The sequence below is a fragment of the Strongylocentrotus purpuratus genome, unplaced genomic scaffold, assembly GCF_000002235.5.
Source record: "Strongylocentrotus purpuratus isolate Spur 01 unplaced genomic scaffold, Spur_5.0 spur5_contig_840, whole genome shotgun sequence".
Classification (NCBI taxonomy): Eukaryota; Metazoa; Echinodermata; class Echinoidea; order Camarodonta; family Strongylocentrotidae; genus Strongylocentrotus; species Strongylocentrotus purpuratus.
Window position 1 is genome coordinate 1,949,291 of NW_022145547.1, and position 23,241 is coordinate 1,972,531.

The 23,241-nt window shown below is 35.8% G+C and overlaps 1 protein-coding gene across 1 annotated transcript in view; it reads left to right on the forward strand.

Annotated features, from left to right (window-relative positions):
* Positions 1-21,962, forward strand: part of LOC100892925 (trafficking protein particle complex subunit 5) — a 43,006-nt gene extending 21,044 nt beyond the window's left edge. Inside the window, exons 6-7 of the mRNA XM_030988843.1 lie at positions 15,815-15,879; positions 20,136-21,962. Coding sequence (XP_030844703.1) covers positions 15,815-15,879; positions 20,136-20,234 — 164 coding nt within the window. The 3' untranslated portion in view covers positions 20,235-21,962. The remainder of the gene's footprint in view (positions 1-15,814; positions 15,880-20,135) is intronic.
* Positions 21,963-23,241: the final 1,279 nt, after the last annotated feature.

Below are 23,241 nucleotides of genomic sequence, written 5' to 3' on the forward strand. Positions count from 1 at the left end.
TTTCCATGATGATTTTAGCACTCTCCCTTTTCTACTATTGTTGGCTGTACCTCACTGACTGTTACTATTTAGGAGAATGCACAGAATTTTCAGCAAGAATATCTACTGGATTTGGCCCCCCCCCCTGAAACAGGACCTTGCGTCTTTTCACACTCAAGAACAAACAAGTTTAGAATTGCAGTTCAAATCTAACTGTTTTGGTCACATGTGGGATGTGTAAAATTTCATTTTTACCTTTTTTTATAACTTCCATTCCGAAGCTTGACAAAAGCACTCATCTAATAAACACTAGCAATTTAAAACCAACACTAGTACATGTATTAGTAAGGTTTTAATAGCGTCCAGAATCTTAGCGATAAGTGAGATTTTGTTGTCGTTTTATACACCTGATTCCGATGTGAAATATAAAAATATTCTGAATTTTAGTTACATTGCTATTCATGTGAACAGCCCTTTCGTCTGTGTGTCATTGTGTTTGTGTGTGTGTGTATGAGTCGTTGTGTGGGTGGGTACGTGTGTGTGTATATATGTATAAGTGTGAATATCATGATGTTTGTGGTAGTGGTAGTGTGGTAGCTATCAATCCCTTAGATGTGGTTTTGGTCTTCCTTTCCCATCGCTCACCATGAAACACACCTTCCTCGTATTACTTACATGGAATCAACATTGAGGTTAGAATTAGAAAGAATTAACCAGCATATGAATATTTGAGGTGTAAACAAACTGTATGCCATTGACTTCTAAGTCAATACTCATAGATGCATGCTCATTGAAATGGACTGTCCTATGTGGAGTTCCTCTATTTGGATCCAGAAGGGCATTAGCTCTTTGTTAAAGCCCCCCTGCACTTCATGTACTTTACTTGCGCCCTCTATACAGCCAACAATGCCTAAGCGGTACCTGTTGATCCCAATGGTCCCCTTTTTCTTATGTTAATTGAGAGCTGATTCGATGAGAGAACCACCTGCAAGTGACCTTGCACTGAGGTCTAATCCCTCCTGGCCAAACTAGTGCAGATGGCCTTTAAAGTATATGACTGAGTTAACAACCTTCTGGCTCTCAGCTGACGATTTGCAACTACAAGTTCTGACGATTTTGAAGGAAGGAGTGTTTGCTGACTAGATTTTAAAAAGGTTTAATTTTTGTATACCAATAAAATTGATCAGTAGTTTTTTTTAAATTGAGGATAGAAACCCGTTTTGAAGTTGAGTTTCTAATATGCAGATCTATAATAGTTTACTTCCTGACATTCATTTTGAGTTTGGGTTATCCCCTGCCTCTAGCCATGTCTCTGATGCAGTGAGGTGTAACTAGATGATCTTTGCCTCTTTCAGGGAGCCACGAATGTCTTGTGTATGTTTAACCTTCATGACTTTCATGTGCCACCGTGTTGACAAAGAAATATGATTCTGTTAATCATGGATTACTCCAGGATTTCAAGATTCATAATTTCTTTTTGTGAGTGTGTTTGCACATAAAGAAGAAAGACAGAGTTTTGTTCAAAGATAGCACAAAACAGTGGAAAAAACTCTGGTGGCATGATTGTATAAAACGGCCTATGAAATTTCATGGGTTGAGCTCTCCAACCACGTACTTCCATTACCGGTACTCTTAATGTGACATAGATGGTTGTGGAGAATTCAAATGACACCTATTGGGGTTAAGAAATTATTCAATCTTTTGTTTCCAGTTCCAATATTTACAGAGAAACCAAACAGTTGCACGAAGGACCATTGAGGATAAAATTGAATTGTGATGAACACGTCAAATGTGCCTTCCAGCGAACATGCCTCACAGCTATATGGAACAAAGACAGACAAAGCTAAACAGAGACAAGAGAATCATTTAGTAACATTACTTTCATTGTTGGCAGACTCATTCACGATTCACAGCAAGAAAAGTAAACAGAAGGATAATTCATGAGAAAAGCGAGAACATCCCTGTGTTAAAAAAATCATGGTGGGCATACCTTTGGGAGCCTCTTTATGAGTCCTGGCTTTGAATAGATGCAGAATGGCATACAGTATTATCTAAATACCAACAGAAGGATGTATAGGTCTGAGAAAGATACAGATAGCAGTGGGTGGCACGTCTGCATGATTTTTTTATTTCTAGAATTTTGATGGATAGGAGAAGAAAAAAAGTTTGATGAAATGATTATCACTTGTACGTTTATGGTGTCATGAATGAATTTGTTTTGCCCCCATACAGGTAGATCCATTTAAGAAAGCATCAGCTAGAAAACCTCAATTTTGTACCTCAATTGGCAAGATTTCAAATAGCAATTCAACCCATTGAGCCATGAATATGCTTTGAGAATATGAATGTTTGTTGTATTGAGAGACAGAGGGAGATTAACTCATAATGTCCAAATAGCTCACAACAAGCAGTTTTAGGGATTAATTGCTTGTTTAGAACCATTTGGACATTACATGCACCTCTGGTGGCCAAATATTACTGGGGGAGATGGGTGGGGGGTTAAATACCCAAATTTAAACCATAAATGAACATCATTAGAAAGCTATAGAATGTATTGAATGTAAGAGGAAGAATGGATGTCAACAGAGGCTCTTTTGGTACAATACTCTTAATACCTCATGATGAATTGATCAATTTGTATTCATTTTCCTGTGCTCCCAGTGTCTTCTTTTCTCCTACATTTTGAGATTCTGCTTGACCAGTGACCACCCAGGTAGTTTTTGCCTTTTTTATTCTCTCACAGTTTTCTTGTTTTCTCCTTCTTTCCCCCTCTACCCCCTCTCTCTATCTCTTTCTTTCTTTCTTTTTTTTTCTCTCCCATCTCCCATCTCCCCCTCTCTTTTATTCTCTCCCATCTTCCCAATCTCTTTCTCTTCTCTCCTTTTCCTCTCTCTCTTTCTCTCTCTCCCTCTCTGCACGTACTATCCCTCCCCTTCCCTTCCTCTCTCCTTCATGCATTTTCTGGCTGCACAATCTATATTCATAATTTTTTTAAATCAGGCTTTATTTCCAGATTATAAACTTTCTGAGTAGTTGTTTCACATCAAGTCTACCCCCCCCCCCCCCCCCCCCCTGGCATGCAGCAAATGTTAGCATCCAATTGGTTATGAGGAATAGCAAGTGTGAAGTTGGGAACGTAATAAAAGTATGAATACATTTAATGTTCATGTATTTCTGAACATTTTTGTGTCTGTTTATGTCACCTAACATGGCTATTTTTTCTAATAAACAAATACACAATAATAGTCACAAGTGCACATCCCAATATTTTGATAAAAGAATGGGCTAAAGATTCACTAATATTTTTCTACATTTGATGATATATTAATTTCTCTCTAAATCCCTTCAAAATCTTTGTACACATTTGACTCTCTGCCCTATGGCATCTGTCTTTCTATCTTCTTCCTTCTCTCAAACTCTTTGTCTTTCTCCTTCCCCCTCTCCCCCTCAAGGGAGGTTGCCCCCTCTATCTCTCTATCTTTCTTTTTATGTCTCACCAAATATATTTCTATGTCTCTGTGTCTGTCATTTGCACGCACATTATGCTCTTTTTTCTTTCTTATTTTGTTTGTTTGTCTCCTTTGTCTCCTCTATTCCATAAGGACTAGCTATTTTGATTTTTCTAAAAGTTTCCTCCATCCCCCTCATTAATAGTCTTTTCAGTTCATGACAGTTGCCGGAACTTTAAGATTAAGAGTTTAAGACTCCTTATAATTGGAAAGGAATCAAGATATACTCAAAACATATTAGTTCTGTGAAGGATTTTTTGGTGTGAAGTATGTGGCTTTGTTCCTGTCATGAATCATATACATCAATAGAAGAAAGATTGAATAACATAGGCTATGTTCACTCAGATCTGTCATAGTTTTAAACTTTAAGTTTGTAAAACTTTGAAGTTATAAACAACTATCCACTGACAACAATGAGAGTTCACACATTACTGATATGAGCGTTCAAAATGAACTACAAGCCAGAAAAAGCAGTCATATTACCTACAAGCTGGTGTAATCTCATAGTTGATTATGTTTACACTACATTGCTCATAACTTTGAGTGAGGACCCCTTGTTGCTTAATAAAGCGTTAACCTTAAAATCTGTCGTGGTTTGCAATTTCCAATTAATTTAAAGTTTCATAACCAGGAGTACGTCCACGCGATCCCTAACAACAAAATAACTTTTAAGTTTAAAACAACAACCCTAAAAAATGTTATTTAACACACTGTCATGTGAACCTCTCACTATTGTAATTAGTGTTGTCACTGGATTGTCTCATGAAATGATTGAAAACAGAGGTATTTTGATAAAATACATGGTTTCAGTTGATGATAATTGTTCCTTTTCTATTTTTATTTCGGGCTGGGGGTGTTGGTGGGGGTGGATTTTAGTAATTTGTTATAAACTTATAAGTGATGTGCACTTTTGGTAATCTTCCCCCACCCCTCCCCCCCCAAAAAAAAATAAACAAAAATTCTCTCATAGTTTCTTGTTTCCACCTTCTTCCCCCATCTACCCCTCTCTCTCTTTTTATTTCTTTCTTTCTTTTTCTTGTTTCCCATCTCCCCCTCTATTTTATTCTCTCCCATCTTTCCAATCTCTCTTTCTCCTCTCTCACACAATAAATGCATGGTAGTAATCATTAGTTACACCCTGGCCCTAAATTTTCTCCCCGAGCAGAATAATATTTAAAAATAGTTAAAAAGTAGTTTAGATCATGGTCATGACTAATTGACTATATAATACATGTATTAAAGCTACCTTTCATTTCCTTTTCTATGTCAATTATCTACATTGTTTCGGAAAGTGTTTTTGGAATTTATCTACATGTGTGTCCAGAAGATGAATGTGATCACACAGTACTTCTTAACGATGGTGACCCTTTGCATTATTTGACATGAAATCTTATGTTTTTTAGTCTTTGTCCATCAGATTGTCTGCTCAGAGCAAAAAGGTCATTACCGGTACGTCTTAGCTAACACCCTTCTTGCTCTCAGCAGACAATTATCATTTAAGAGCTATCTTTGATTCTCTGATCCATCTGGGGTTAAAGGTAATACAAAGTTTTGGTATGGGGTCATGAATTTGGTTCAGATGAACATATTGGAAGCATACGATTCTACAATACTTCAGTGATCGTTGTCGTGGTTGAAATCGATTCTAAAGGGATGAAATTGTAAATAATAAACTATTTATGTTGTATAGCGCCCTCTCAAGACTGATATTACTTTAGCTCAATGTTTCTTGACTACAATCAACTGATTTGCTATTCCCATTTGGAAATTATATATCAGAACTGCATATTCTGAGATTTTCATGGTCGTAGCTACCATGGAATGGTCTTAGGCACTATTTGAAATATTTGAAATTTAGCAGGGGCACTGGTAAATTTTTGATTATTTAATTTCTCGAAAGCAGAAGTGTTTTAGGGGCTAAATTTTCTAGTGCTTATAATACACCCACAGGGTTATCAAAATATATCAAAATTGTAAAGAATTACTATCCATCCAATCTTCAAAATTTCACAAAACTTTGCATTACCTTTAAGCAATGAAACAAAAAGAGGCAGCTTGACCACCCTCCAGTCATTTGGATGTATCCTGCTTTACAACTAACCCCTGTGGAAACTCAATTAACACCATGATGTCCAACCAAGCCAACATGTTTTTAAGAATACATTCAGATCTATTCTAGGAACCTAATGATTTTGTTTTATATGTCTCTGTTTTAATTAATTCTTGTGACTGTTAATTTCCGGCTGTCACATGCTATGTTGGTGTGTTTTCATTATACAACTTTAATATTGACACCCCTGTTTCCACTATCCTCTGAAATGCAAGTCGGAGAATTAGATTTTGTATTAAATGAGTATTATATTCCTTTCATTACTGGTTGTCAACGTATGATCAGATGGAGTGATGATGAGGGTTGTAGGATACTTGCTACTGCAGCAATTGCTCCTCATTATTTTCCTGCACTAGTTAACCAAATTCCTGACTTCAACCCTGGTCATAGAACTGTACCTTAACCTCACCCTAACCATAACTTAAAACTCAATTGCAACCCTAACCCTACCCTAAGCCTAAACCTAACTTAGAACCCAATTGCAACCCTAGCCCTACCCTAAGCCTAAACCTAACTTAGAACCCAAATGCAACCCTAACCCTATATCTTTGACAAAATAAAGCCCGGAGCATTTGTCATTATCAGTAAAAATTCTTAATATCTTGGACTTCAGATAAACAGTGATTATAGATCTACAGCAATAGGATGATCAACTAATCATGGTAATATCATCAGCAAGATTTGTCTCATTCTCCACCCCTTGCTGTTGTATGTCCCCAGATTGCCTGAAATTTTGTTTAAAAAATTGTTTGTACCATCATGAAATCAGTTATTGGCCATTTTAAACTTTTCTAAAATATCCAAAATAAATTTAATCCTATTGAAGGCTAATGAAAACACAGCTACTGTCATACATGTATTTCACAATGACTGATAACATATGCAAGACAAATACCATTCATAGGAAGCCAGACCCACAGGCAACTTACCACTGGAAATAAGTTCCTTCCTCATTTACCATGTAAGTTTATTATAAACAGACATATATGTTGAGATTAATTTGTTCCTTCCTACATTATTGATCAATTCCCACAGCCAAATTTGCATCACTGTTCTTTGTTCTGTTGATGGTTTGTTTTTATCTGACTGCTAAGAAAGCAAATGTGTCGGCAGCCAGGGGATTAAAGACTATACGTTCTATCTGAGGGACTCTGTAATGAGGCGCAACACCTTTCCAAATGACACTAGCGCATCGACTTGGTTTCGAACCGGGAATCCCCCCTCCCTAGTGATGAGGCCACTGCTCTACCACTGAGCCATCATGCCTGTGCAAAGTACTATGAATACCTGTTAAACAAGACAAGCTCAAAGAATCATTAATGTAAACAAAATTGGTATGAAATGATGTACCGTAATGTAAGTTGGAAATTGTGATAGGCAGTATCGTCATATTCTACCAACCACAATGAGATTCTATTAGACTGTTCTGGCGATAATTTTTTTTCTTCTTCTTTTTGCTTTCAAGTTTCTACCATATAAGGAAATGATCATGCATGATATGAACTATGGGAAATGTTCTTTACAGAGATTCAGGTGCAGTAAATGGTACATGAATTGTTTATAATTCCTGGAAATGCTTGTTTTATTGACTTGCTCTTCCAGGTGTTTTTTTTTAAAAGCAAATATTGCATTTTCATACCAACATATTTTCTATTCAATTCTTCTCACCACCAACATATTTTCTATTCAATTCTTCTCACTGCCAGCGATCTCAAATTATGTAAGCTATATTTGACATTACAGCCCAGATTTCCGTGAATCTGAGCTTATACACTACTAGGAGTGTGAGAAGTAGGGCAGACTATGACTTTTCTTCCTAAAATGGATACATTTTTGACACATTTTCTTCAGAGTAAATGAGATCCGGAAAGAAAAATAACAAGATATGGCAGTTCAATCAAGGATACAAATAGTATTAACCTTGTAACTGGAAAAAAGTGTAAAATAGGAGTAAAATTCTTTTGAAACCTTTACCCCTAAAAATGGGTCTGGGTCAAGTAGGAAAAGTATTTTGTCTCATTTTTTGTCTGTTCCAACACTCTATACTCCAGAATCAACACATGTCGATGTCATATCTGTCATCATATTCATTCATTCTTGTTATAACTGAGTGTCAGTCCCACACCCCCACATTGGTGTGGTAAACATGTCCAGACTGTTATATCTGGAAGCTATGTATGCAATGGAGTGGCATGCCAGTCATAATATTGCCTTTGAACTAGTTTCAAGGGTTTTCAGAGAACCAGACCTTGGTAACCATGGTAATACATCATAATCAGGTTCACTTTACCTTTCTTTGGAGGATGTCTTTTTCTGACAATAAAAAAAAAAGAAGTCATTTTATGATGTTAATTTGTCAGTAATACCCTCCTCTATGAATAATTTAAGGTTAAGTAAAGAACAGTAGTAATAAGAGACGGTAGAACTACATAGAGAAAAAGCTCAGAAAACCTATACATATATATACCAACATTTTATATTTTTAGTGAAACTGCATTTTCCTTCAAATTCTTAAGTTCTAAATAATTATTAAAACAAGGACAAAATGTACCCCATTTTCTCTAACCCCATAATAATTTTGATCCTGAATTCATATATGATATATTTCGTAGAGACAGTTATTTAGTTTCATACATTTTCATATACACTGTATACACATTTTTCATACCATAACCATATAATGTGATATTAATCCATGCAAGTAAAATTATAGCAACCACAAAGAGCTCTATATCTTTCTGTTATTGCTTTCCCATGTTTCATGGATTGCTAAGAATAGAGAAATAGTTAATTTTACTGTTTCACAGGATTATACAATGGATATACCAGACCAATGTCTGAAAAATGAAGTGTTGAAAGCCAAATGCAGAATTAGTACTTCTGTCTGTGTAATGAAACAACTGCTTTTTATTCCACATTCCCTCCCACGTCCATGGTTAGAAGAATACATTTTTAGTACGGATATAACTTTAAAAACAAAATTGCCTGTAAGAAAATTATATGGTGTGTCTATGTATTTTTTTAATTTTTTTTTATTTATTTATTTATTTATTAAATCAATCAATTAATTTAATCATTCATTCATTCATTCATTCATGTATCCAATTATTTTTTATTTTTTATTTTTGTATGATTATCATTTTTGCTACTTTTTGCTAATTTTGACAAATATGTAAAGCTTGTGGAGGATTAAAGAACCCTTTTGTTGTGAGAGGTGTTTAAAGCCCCACTGCGATACTTACAGCTACTTGCGCCCTCTATATAGCAAACAATGCTTTATCGGTGACCATTGGTCCCCTACATGTATGATCCCATTTTTCTTATGTTAATTGAGAGCTGATTTGATGAGATAACCACCTGTCAGTGACCATGCAGGGAGGTCTAATCCCTCCTGGCCAAACTAGTGTAGTGGGGCTTTAATGCCTCAGTCACACTTTTGCGTATTTGGCTTGCGTATTGCTGCATATTTATGGCAAGCTGTTTTAACATATATTCCTATTTCTTGATATCAAGAAATTAATTCTTGAAATCAAGAAATAAACTCTTAATATAAAGAAATCAAATGCTTGATGTAAAGTAATTGAATTCTTGATATCAAGAATTACTATTGCTTTACAACAGAAAATCAATTTTGGATATCAAGAAATAAGAACAAATTTTAAAACGGTTTGCCATACTGTAAATACGCAGCAATACGCAAGCCAAAGACATGACTGAGGCATTAGATCATGCCCTGCCCCTAGATCATCAATGTATCATACATGTAAGTATAGTAACACATTGCAGACCTTTGATTTGTACGTTGGTACAAAAGGTTATCACTACAGCAAATAAGGATTACTAAAAACTGTTTCCGATTAAACAGACCAGTCCACTTATCAATCGTAATCTGATTTTCTGTTGAATTATTTAAGTAGACCTTAAAGGTACTAACTCTTAAAGAGAGGTTAAGAAATCAGTTCCATTAAAATGTTACAGTATTTTTCTTTGATGTTTCGTGAAGTGGAATTTCAAAATTAAGAACCTTACACTGTGTTGTCTATTTCTATTGCACTTGCAAATTTATCGAGCAATATGTTATGTTTGAGATGTTCAGATTGGAAAAAATACATATAGGTCCTACTTATTTTCCGGACAAATACATAGAACTGTTGTTGTTTTTTTTTGGGGGGGGGGGAGAGGGGTAATCACAAATCAGAGAGTTTGGCTCAACAGAATGTGTTTAAAATAAAAAGTATCACTATCAGTACCGGTAGATGTTTATTTCAATCTTGTTAAAGGGATCGTTTAACAATGTTAAATCTGAGATACACGGCCCTACGTATTATCAGTGTCTGTGATATGGTGTAATATTAAAGCCCTAAAAAAATTGCGCTTCAAAATGATCAAGAAGTGCCTCAAAAAAGTAAAAATCTTTGAGTGACCGGTTTTACCACACTCGTTTTCCACAATAGACTGTAGTGTTATGAAAACCGTCAGGCGAACGGTTTTCAAAATTTGTAATTCCAATCATAAATATCTTGATAATCAGACAGGCGATCGGCTTGTAAAAGTCATGGGGTTCCTGACTGACCCAAAGGTTTATAATTATCATTGCATCATGAGCTAAATCCAGAATTTTGTTTCAGAATCTGAGACAAAGTTACCGGATCCCTTTAAAAGGCAGCTTCAACTACATGACAATCCTGTCTCATCTCCTGTCCCCAACTTCTATTTACCTGCATCATGTGATGTGCACTGAAACAAGCATGAGAGCCAAAGTTTTGATGGTTGTGTCTCTACCAGACACCCCCTCCAGTGATCCTTATTTCTAGGAAATGGGAGCTGAAAAGTACAGATAGCACTTTTCATCTCTCTCACATTCTAAACTAAATCCCCTTGCTTAAATTCCAATACATGACCGATTATAATGGAAAGGGCCGAATGCTCAAAATATACTCAAATTTGCATCTACTACTGAACGAGACTCCCCTAAGTTCTTTGTTGGGGTAACATGGTAATTAAAAGTATGAAGTCAAAAGTCAACTACACCTGGGTCAAAATTGGAAAAAGCAGATTAGCATGTAGCCATGAGATATAAAGGCCTGTCGTCATCGGCTCGACAAATAACCCCGCTATTTTAACTATCCCGATCGCAAATTATACAGCTAATTAACGTCTTCATCAGCCTGCAGTTGCAATTAGTGTATATTTGGGCTATAGTTTGCAAAATATCCCACTATTTGTCCGGTGCGTCTTCACCAGCCCGAAGACTCGCGCTATGCGCAAACACTGAGCAAAATATATCTCAGCTAATTTCTCGAGGTCGAGTCTCCAGCTGATGAAGACGTGATTTGTAACTTTGGGCTAATTTACCAAATTAGAAATAGCGAGCTATTTGGCAATCTAGAGCTAATGAAGACATACTTTTAGTGTCATGCCTGGGCTGGAACCCACAACCTTCACACCCATTACCGAATGTTTAAACCACTCAACTCCACTACAACACCCTGCAGGTCTAGAAGTAGGTGGTTTCCCCTGCTTTACCCTCCCTCCCTCCCTCCTTCCTAGTCTGTGGACCGGTTTAGGTCTGGTGGTAGGTGTGGTGCAGATGGACTCTTCTCCACCCCTTCCCCATCCTATCCTACCCTGTTTGCCTAGCCTCTTAATCAAATAGCTCCTCCCACACACACACCCACACCCACACCCACACACACTCACACTCACACTCTCCTTGTTGCTCTGTCTGGTACTGTGTGGGTCATTAAACTATGTAAGGTCAAGAAACTAAGAAAGGATGACTTCTCTTCATTGCCAGTCTAACACACCAATCCCTCGCTTATTCTAATCAGAAAGATAGGCAAGGATGAAGAATTAACAAAAGAAACCTTTTAGGAAAGATTGAAGTTTTTATTTCAATTTAAAGTCTTGGAGGTATGAAGCCTGTAAAGTGTTCAAGTTGTATGGGGAGTAGAACAAACATGTGCACTGTCTCCCTCCTTGGATAGAATAGGTTCTTGTGAGCTCTATGGCCTCTTATTCTCATCCTGGAGAAAGAGTCAAGCAAGAAGAGAAGAGGAGAATAGAAGATGAATAAATAAGACATTGATAAGATATAAAATGACCTTTAAGACTGATCAATAGAGGTTCCATGTCTTAAGAATGGCTCAGTTGTGTTTAAAAGGTTAATATATTAACTTTTCTTTTGCTGTCTTATTCTGGAATACAATGGATCTCCTTTTGAGCATGTAAATTATATGTCATCAATTTTCCTTCTCTTTGTATTATTTCCTTTATGTGATGGGTAACTATGCTTCTCTCTGTATTTCAGTTGAATTGGCTAATAAATTGACGATTGAAAATGTTCTTATTCACTTAGACTTCTTCTAATTACATTCCTTCTCTTAGATTACTTGCATCTTTAGAGCTGCTCAGGATAATGTTGGCCAGACATTGTTATCAAGTTTTTCCCTCTCCATTGGACGTCATTATAATAATAATAATAAATAATAAATTACATTTATATAGCGCTTAATACAAAGTTTCTAAGCGCTTAACAAAAAATTAAATTAAAGTAATGTTAACCTACAAATTACAAGAATATAATACATGATACATAATTATAATAACAAATTCCTAATAACAATCGTACAATAATAATAGTTAATATTTACATAACGCTTTATAGTTAAACAAACAAAATATGATTACATTACATTACATATTAAACAGATAAGTCTTAAGTTTACTAAATCATAAGTGTATACTTTGGAACCCCCCCCCCATCACCCATTTTCCCTTTTTTTCCCTCTTTGAATTTCCTTAGATTTTGCTGATATAGAGTATAGCAAGATACATGTACATATAATGGCAAGCTGTTTTTCTTTTTTCTTGTCTGTATTATAATGGAAATTCAACATATTTTACAGGAGACAGTGAATGAAATCGTGGCCAGGGATATAAATTTATACAAGTTATAGGCATATGTAAAAACCAAATGTTTAAGTGATGTACATGTATGCTAATTTAAACCCCTATGTATCAGTCGTGCAAATAAGTTTCACAGAGGCTGATTTGAGAAATATCACCTCAATATTTCATATGGGTATTTAAAATCAGAAATCATGGGCCAACCTTTCAAATTTTTGTTACATCTCTGTTTTTCTCATTCAAGTGACTCTTTTTATTCATTATAATATCCTTTTCCCTATTGTAACAGAATATTGAAATATATTAAATACATATTATATTCCTTCCAATACAATATCTTAGGGCGAAAAAGATGTTGAATGCTTTGCAATGCCCTTTTCTTAACTCGTAGATCAGAAGTCAGAAGTTTGTGGTAGGTCCTCTTTTTTTGGAATGAAAGGCTATTCCACCCATTATAATGTTCATTGAATAATGGACAATGAGAGAAGATAAAGCTTTGAATAGATGTTTGAGATGGCTTTTCTTCTTTGAAGAATAAGAGAAGACAAAGCTTTGAATAGATGTTTGAGACGGCTTTTCATCTTTCCTGTGACGTATCAGAAGGGGGGTATTTTGGTACACCTTCCTTTCTTACCTCTTACAGGAGAAAGGGACTTTGAAGAATACCTCCAAATCACATATTGAGGGGTCAGTGACACAAAGACGTAACTCCATTTTGGCCATTTTGAGAAAAAGTGGTTTAAGTGTCACTGAGCGGGCCTTAATGAGTTCAGTCTGTGTTTCACTAGCCATTGACTTCAATAGGGTGTTGGGAGGAGTTAAGTCTTTGTGTTTTCTGGAAAGCCTGCATTTTTCTGAACTTTTTTATATCAAATACTCATTTTGGCAAACTATGGAGTTACGTCTTTGTGTGACTGAACCCTTGATATCACACTCCACTGTGTCAATAATGGATGAAGCAACTTGGGATAGAAATCTTATTGACCTATTGAAGTCATCAGTTTGCAAATAGAACAGACAAGATCCACCAGATTTGAGGACAATCGTTGTCTTTGTGGAGTAACAATGAAGATGAGAAGAAAAGAGGCTTTTGAGTTGCTTGAGTGTAAACCAAAAAAATCACACATTGAATGGATACTTAAAGGCAGCACTGTGTAATTTAGTTGAATGCAATGATTAGAAAGGTTTCTACGGCTTTGTATTTGTATTGTGTGAGTTGATGAATGAGATACACTCTTCATTGAGTAATTTATTTGTCCTTTCTCTTCAGACTTGTAAAGCAGGGATAATGAGGAGGTGGTAAGGCTTCAAAATGATTGTGGAACACACAGTCAAACGAAAGCTCTGTGATACCTTTTAGTAAGGTTAAAGGATTGCCCTTGGGTATTCTCTGGTGCTCTTTAATCAATTCTTTATCAGCTCATAAAATCAAGTTATTGATCAATTCCTAGATAGACTCTTTGATCAATTCCGTGATGGACTCTTTAAACAATTACACTTGATCAACTCCTTGAGTGACTTCTTTTTCCACTCCTTGATCAATTCCCTAATTGATTCTTTTGTTCACTTCTTGATTGAGTCATTGATCAATTTTTTCGTTGGTCAACTCCTCGACCTGCTCTGTGATTGACTCCTTAAAACTCCCTCAGTCAACAACTTCATCACCTCTCTGTTCCCCCTCAAGCATCCCAATCAACTACTTAATTGAGTCCATTGTTAATACTTTGATCAATGTTTCTTCATTGTCTCTTTGATCAACCCCTTTATTAGAATCCTTGATCGACTCCTTAATCAACTCTTTCTACTTCTACATCTTCTACTGTTTGATCAGCACCTTGATGAGATTGCTGATCAGCCCTGCCTGCTATCTACCCATTGAAACTCTAATCAACCTGTTGATCAAATCCTCTATCCGCTTTTCGATTGTAACCTCTAGATATAAACTCCATCTGTTCATTCACAGAAATAGATGAAAGCCTTCCTCTGGTTGATATTGGTGGAGTGTCCTAGTAGTCTGACAAAGTGGTTTAAAGCCTTGCAATTCTGTACAAGGAGATAGATACTTTGGTGTAATTTTCTGTAATATTTTGTTCTTTCCTCACAACAATAGGGATTATTTGAGAAATAGTGAAAACAAAGGTGGGTCATTCTATGTTGATTAATTACTTGTTCAACATTAGAATTCCAGTAACCTTTAAAGGCTCATGTATCCAAACTCTTTCTAATCTATCAAGAATTTTGCAGCGTTTGCTTCATATCATCTTGAAGTCGTAGTAGTAGACCAAGGATATATCCAAATGTTATTTGATAGGTTTTTGAAAGCTGCATGTTGTGTATCTCAGATGCCCCCGATGTCACCGAAGATGAATGTTGTCACTGAAAGAACTAAGCAGAACATTTATGATATGGGGTCAAGTTAAAAATGTGCAATTGCTTCCAGATATTTGTGTATTGTCGCAGTTTTTTTAGAACTAGAAATGATCCTCTCAGACAGAATTGTAATTGATGAGAGAGGAGGGGATGGAGGGGGGGGGGGGGGGGGGGGGGGGGGGGGAGGGGGAGGGAGGGGAAGAGGGGGATGGGGAGGGAGGGAGGGGTGAAAGGGAAGAGACGGGTTGAGGGGGGTCAGAGAAGGAGGTGTTGTAATGCATTTATAATTTCAGAATTCTGCGTACCAATGGGGGCGGGGGGGGGGGGAGGAGACAAATTATTATGTAGTAAATTAAAATCGTTTTCATTTTCTGATGCTGTTGGCTCCCCCCCATATTTTATATTCTATAACTTTCTTTTAGCAAAATTGTTTCCTGCACCATCTTCTTTTCTTCTTTCCCTTTTTTGTAAAATCTTGTATTCCTAAGTGCTTAATTAATAAAGCAACATGTATCTTTTCTTTCTTTCTTCTTTTCTTCACAGTGTTTGTCAATGTACAAGTGACCATTTATTTAAAATAAAACTTGGAGCATGAGTTGGTGAGCAAAAAAAGTCAAGATGTTCGATGTAGTCCAGGGTCTGGCCTATTTAATTTTGATCTCCACTACACCAAAGCAACGCAACCTCCCCCACTTACTTGCTGCCAGCCGAAGATGGCGTGATCATTATATTAGGACGCCTGGCGCTTATAGGCTGGGCTTGTGAGCGTATATATGGGTTTTGTTGATTATCCATATTCGGCGGGTTGAATCAATTGTAGGGAATATAATATAAAGAACCGGCCAGATTCTGGACTATGTTCGATGTAGTCCTACATCTTCATGAAGGTTACCCTGTACAATGATAAAGTTTAGATTGTTTGTTTCTCACCATGCAGGTAGTCTGAATTGTGCTGCCTTTACAGCTGGTATCATAGAGGCTATACTCAACGGATGTAACTTTGTAAGTATGAAAGAAAAATACAGTTGAGCAGAGCATGATTTAATAATAATAACATTCTGTTCTTGTATAGTGCATATCACATTATATAATGTCCCTATGCGCTGTCAAAGAGCTTTGAAAATGATTACCCTAGCTTTAGCTCTGGCAGCCATTATCAGCAGACAGTGCATTTCAAGGAATAATCCTACCAGGTACCCATTTACCTCACCTGGGTTGAGTGTGGCAAATGTAGATTAATCTCTTGCCGAAGAACATTAGTGCCGCGGCGGGACTTGACCTTGTGATCCACAAAGTCTGGTGACATATCCACTCAACCAAGACACCCCTACTAGCTTAGGAATAGTTCATACAAGATTTGAAAGGGGGGGGGGGGGGATCCTACAGTATATTCCTACAACTGAAAAGTTTTATGAAAAGTTTGAGCTTAGTTTGGGGACGTTATGTATGAACATGGCTACCAGTGTTTACAAAAAAATCTGGACAAGCCACTATTATTTCGGCCTTTTGGATAAAAGCTATGCACATAGATTGCCAATTGTCCACAATAAATTGCGATTTTTCAGAATGTTTCGTCAGAACAAGTAGAATAGGCACAATTTAACTAGGAGCCAATTATGTAACTTAAAAGTAAGGTAAAGCACAAAAGTAGATATGAACTAAGCTGAAGTCATCAATTCTCACCACAAGTGATTAAAGCATTGATTTACAACCCACACAACACCCACAGAGCTATAAAACAGTGCTACTAAAGTGCAATTCTTTCTGACATAAATTCACTTTCTCACAAATAGGAAATAGTTCTACTATTTTGAAATATTTACTTCTAACTAAATGTCTGTAGAGGGAGGAGCTAACACATGTTAACCTTGACCATAGCAAAACATTTGAGTACGTTAATAAACAAAAAGAATAGTAAAAACTGATATGATATATGACTTCAAGATAAAGTTGAGTTCTGGTCATGCGACTGCATTGTGAAAGAAATTGTCTAAAAGCAATTGGGAAGGTTGCTCATGTAGCAGATAAATATCTGTGTATATTGTGAGCATTTTGGAATCATCAAAACAAGAAGAAATTGACCCAGACTTGCTAAAAGTCATGTGCACTGTACACCTAAATGTGTATATATATGGGACTACACAAACATGTGGCATGAAAGTGTGTTCCACAACCGTTAGCTGCTACTTGTCATATTCCTAATATGAGGGCATTTGAAGACCAATCCTTTTCAGGGTACACTTTTTCCATGATACTCCTCCACACTGACATATAAAGAACGAAAAAGCTCAAAAATATTTGTCCGTTTTTTCCAGACCTCAATATTCCCTTTAAGTGTAAAAGACATGAAGTGCCATATCACAGGAGCTCAGACATTTATCTTTTACTTTCATAATGTAGAAACTCATAAGGACTATCAGGGGAGTTCTAAACCTTGCAACATGCATTTTCTTTTGAAACGATGAAATGGTCTTGATAGACTATGTGATTTGAAACATTACTGAATCGTTTAGTTTTGACATTTATGATTTCATTTGAAGGAATCTGATGTGACACATAAATTAACACCTGTGGATGAAGGACAATCTTTCACTATCATTCATTCTGGGGGGGATGTTTCACAAATATCCTTAGTTGAACTTATCTCTTAACAATTATGGAAAGCCATTAGCATCCTTGAAAATATCATGTAAACATTATTTAAAAGGCATAAAATGTTGATTCAAATCATTCATCTTTTCTATTAGCATGGGAGATTTCATGTTCTTGATGTGGAATTTATGAAAGTCTAAAATACTTGAATTTTTGCTTTTGTAAATATTTCATTATTAGGCTACAAATGGCTCTCCATAATATTTAAGTCCATGTTAGAGTTAAGTTCGACTTTGAATCTTTGTGAAACACCCCCCCCCCCCCAGGCTCTATATTTATTTTGATAAACATTCCTATCTCAGTGGTCCAATTTGACACGTCATTTTGTTTTTTGAACTCAATAAAATATTTTCAACTTTCCTCATCCCCTTTTCCATCATTGAGATTTTGCCAAAACTTAATCAAGCAATTGTCGTTTCACATTGAATGTTTAGAAAATTGTGGGGTTAAGTGTTGAAGATTAATTTACTAGATTTGGCAAAGAAATGCCCCCTATGGCTAGCTAAAAAGGCAAACATTATTAAATGTGTACATGTACTTTCATTTGAAATTATAATATCTACTTGTAGGTGCAGAAATCAAACCCATTGCCCAGGAACTGAATGGTTTCTATATAAGCCTAGGTGAAGGAAAAAAAATTCCCTAGTTGACAGATTAAAAACAGTAATTTAAATTGCTTGTTTTAAGCTGGAATGTGATTGAGAAAAGTCAATGACCATGACTAGGTTAACTTTACACTGTCATTTATCTGGATGCAAGATGGCGCTATTCAAATACTGTCTTTTCCAAAATTGAAGTAAGTTATCATTACATGTGAATTGCTGTTAGGCCTGTAATGGCCCTAGTAAGATCAACATGTACTTAGTAATCAAAGCTGATGAATTTAAGTGTCTGCTTAGAAAGAAAAATAGCAGCAATATTTGCATGACTGTAATTTACCATTTATTTAGAAATTACCAGATAATTGAATGGGTACTAGGACCACTGACATGTAGGCCTATAGGTGTTTTAGTTGAAATCTGAGAACAATGAGCTGGAGGTGAGAAGGTAGTGGATTCAAAAGCCCAAGCACACCAGCAGTGCTAGTGGTATTTTACAAAATATTAATCTGCATTTCTTTTGATCTAGGTGATGTGAAGTTGGTACCTTTGAGGATTTATTTCTTGAAATGTGCTCTGTGCACAGGACAGCCCATAGAGATGATTTCAACAGAGAGTATGATTGCTTCTATGCAAAAAAAAAAAAAAAAAAAAAATATTGGTACATGTACTTGCTTCATTTATTTTATAGAAATTGATTCAATTAATTTTTTTTGATATATATCATGATAAAATAATACTGACCATTGTAATGATATCATTTTACATGTATGAATCTCACTCCGAGGGAGATGCTCTGTATAGCGATATTTGTAAAAACAACTTGAAAATAATACCAATTTATATTACTTTATTGTCCGATTGTGATTGAATGTACATACCTGAATAACATTCTAATATACAAGGTCAAAAAGGTTAACACTGCTCGCAGGCAAAACGGATCATACTTCAAAGTCATATTTTCTTAAAACATTTTTGTGTCAAATTGTGACATTCATGTATTGCAGTAGAGCTGACTAATCATAACACTTTGGAATAATGAAACCCTTTCCCTCAGGCTCTCCCAATAGTTTATATTACCGGTAGATTCATTATAGGCCTGTCTTCATCAGCTCGAGTTTGCCAAATAAGCGCAGCTCGAAACTGCGTCTTCACCAGACCGATACGCTCATCACGAACTAGCTCGGACGGGCGCAAATTAGCCTACTACTTCCAAAATAGCAGGATATTTTGGAAACAAGACCAAGATTTCTTGGGATATTTTCTCCACCAAATATCCTGCTAATTGTAACTGCATGCTGATGAATTAATTTGCGATCAGGATAATTAAGATAGATGAAGACAGGCCTATTGTGTAGGAGGATCTTGGTATTCAAGCCTACAAACATCAGGCAGTCTGCCAGTGCAGGGACTAGACTTAAGTTAATTGCCTCTATGTTTTATAGGTGACATTACGTTTCAATCATGTTACCATTGAAAATCAAAAGGTGCTTATGAATATTTATCTGACCTTCTCTGTTTTAAACATGTTAAAATAGTCCAAACAATATACCAAAAGTTTAGCCCCCAAAGTGGTAGATTATATGAAAAGAATATACACGTATACCACTGTGAGATAATATGGAACAGATATGGAGAGGCCATTTGTTAATATATTCAAAATGTAATATCTTTTCTTTCGTCAAATACAAAGTGATGATGTATAATATACAGGCACCTGTAGAGAGTCATATCTTTCAATGGTGAGATATGCAGATTGAGCCATATTATGTGTTGTTAGGTGAGACAGCAAGAAGTTAATTTCATTCTCTTTCCCTCCCTCTCTCACTTTCTTCTCTACCCTCATTCTTCCCCTCTTTACCCCTCCTTCCCCCTCTATGCCTCCCCTCTTCCTCTCCCTGTCTCCTCTCACCCCCACCCTTCTCTCTCCCCCTCTCACCTCACCTATCTCTCCCCTCTCTCTGCTCTCCTCTTTCTTTATCTGTTTTTCATTGTCTTCTGCTACAGCCTGCAAAGGTGACAGCTCATTGGCATAAAGGAACCACATATATGATCAAGTTTGAAGACTCTGTCATTGCTAGAGACAAATCACTGGAACAACGCTAGTCCATCCAAGAACGAGAACTACAAGTATTTACCATGAACTTTCCAGGAGCATGCTATAAAGTGGAGCTATTCAACATTCACAGACTACTCCTCTCCTTGATGGTGGTTGCAGTATATTTCAGACAACAATTAATTGGCTCTTTTGACAGTTGTCTTTGGGTGCAAGGAAAGGATTAATGATAGACAATGATGATTTACCAAGAACGGATACAAATGATAGACGAAGAGGAACTCAACATCTATGGTATTGAGTGGTTGTATGCATCATAAGACAGATTAAGTTAGGATATTGGCAGCAGCAGCAGCAGCAGTAGCCATCTCTATTCAATGGACATGCATAAAGGGTATATGGAAAATGCCAGGTTTTTTATCAAAGCATATTGAATTGATTGAATTGAATTAAATTCTTTTATTAAAAAGAGAACATCACATGCAGCTCAAAGCTGATATTGTATGTTTTCCAAAGTAAGCAGATATTTACATTATAGTAATACCATCATCAAAATACAAAAGCGATATAACAAAAAAATAATGGTAGGAGGGTATGGCATCAGATAACTGACTGAGAAAATGAGAGAGAGGTTTATTTCAGGTTTTGTTCTGTAGAAAGATACATTTTCAAGGTATAAAACTATCAATTTGATCCACTCACAAAAGTTTTCTAAGCTTCTAATTTTACACTATTACTAGTTATTTGTGGAACTATTTTGTTTATTAATTATGTTGAGGAAATGCTATTGAAAAGTTTGAGCTTGTGAGGGGGAAGAGACTTAGCTTATGATATATCTACAATGCATATTGGAAATATATTTTGCAGTAAAGATTTTGTAAATGGTGTTATGGAAAATACCATGTTTAATGAATAATTCTAGTTATAGACAATTGGGAGAACATTTATATTTGGATTACATACAAATAGGATATAATGTAATTTTACAAAATTTAAACAAAAATGAGGTCCTTTCGATTTCTTCTGCTTCTCGGAACAGTTACTGGTGATTAGATCTAAAGCACATTATGATTGCTGCTATCATTATTATCATCATTATCATGATTGTAAGTGACCTAGCGATATAATAAAGTGCAATATAAGTCCCCATGTTATTGTAGAGCTTAAACTTTTTATGTAAATGTAAGTGCACTTTGTTTAAGATGCCATTTCATGTTTGAAATTATAATTATAGCATAGTTAATCCATACTACATGAAAAAAAAAACATGTTTCTTTTATCAACATGTACCACATTGTGATTGCATGATTATAAAATCTGCCATAACATGCAAATAATTTATTGTAGATTTGACACTGTAATCAGATGGCTATACAAAAAATGATATAAAGCTCTTGTTTGTTTGAATGATTGTGATGTTTTGGGGAATTTATGATGTTGATAATCCCTATGTAATTAGTTGAATATTATGATAGACAATATTTGTTAGTAATTGATGGTAGGTGGTCAAGTTCACTTTAAAAGTTAGAATTGGCTATGGCTTTATTAGTGTCATGTTGTCTGTTTAGAGCCGGAAGGATGTTAACTCTTGTATTTACTAAGATAGAGCTTACACCCTTATGACTCTTAGAAGAGGCTACCAGCTTTAGTTAGAGGATTTTTGTAATGTTTGTTTTATTGAAAATATAATGTCAATAAATGTCATGTATTTATGTCTGTGACGTTGAAACATGAATGTATAACTTTTATGCTTTAATAAATGACTATACAAAACAGAACACAATGTTGTTAACGTAGTTGGTTGCCACTTGTACTTAGTAACAAGATGATGATGATGGTAATGATGATGGTGAAGATGATGATAATGATGATGATGAAGATGTTGGTGGTGATGATGGTGATGATGACAAAGGAGATGATGATGATGATGATGATGGTGGTGATGATGATGATGATGGTGATAATGATGATGATGAAGATGTTGGTGGTGATGATGACAAAGAAGATGATGATGGTGGTGAGGATGGTGATGATGGTGATAGTGATGGCGATGATTGTGTGATGATGATAATGATTATTGTGTGGTGGTGATGATGATGATGAGGATGGTGAGGTAATGATGATTGTGATGTTGGTGATGAAAATAGTGCAATGGCAATTTATGATCAGATGGTAATGATGATTATGACAATCGTAATTTTGATGATAAGAATGATAAGATGATGGCGGTGGTGATGATGATGATGATGGTGATAATGATGATGATGAAGGTGTTGGTGGTGATGATGGTATAATGATAGTGATGATGATGATGATGATGATGATGATGAAGAGAATGATGATGATGATGATGATGATGATGACAATGATGAGAATGATGATGAAAATAGTGCAATGGCAATTTATGATCAGATGGTAATGATGATTATGACAATCATAATTTTGATGATGAGAATGATAAGATGATGGTGGTGGTGATGATGATGATGATGGTGATAATGATGATGATGAAGATGTTGGTGGTGATGATGGTATAATGATGGTGATGATGACAAAGAAGATGATGATGGTGGTGAGGATGGTGATGATGGTGATAGTGATGGCGATGATTGTGTGATGATGGTAATGATGATTGTGTGGTGGTGATGATGTTGATGAGGATGGTGAGGTAAAGATGATTGTGATGTTGGTGATGAAAATAGTGCAATGGCAATTTATGATCAGATGGTAATGATGATTATGACAATCATAATTTTGATGATGAGAATGATAAGATGATGATAGTGATGATGATGATGATGATGATGATGATGATGAAGAGAATGATGATGATGATGATGACAATGATGACAATGATGATGAAAATAGTGCATTGGCAATTTTTGATCAGATGGTAATGATGATTATGACAATCATAATTTTGACGATGGGAATGATAAGATGATGATGGTGATGATGATGAGAATGATGATGGTAATGATATTTATGACGAGCCGTGGTGATGATGACAGTGAAAGTGATGATGAGAATGATGATGATGATGATGATGAGAATGAT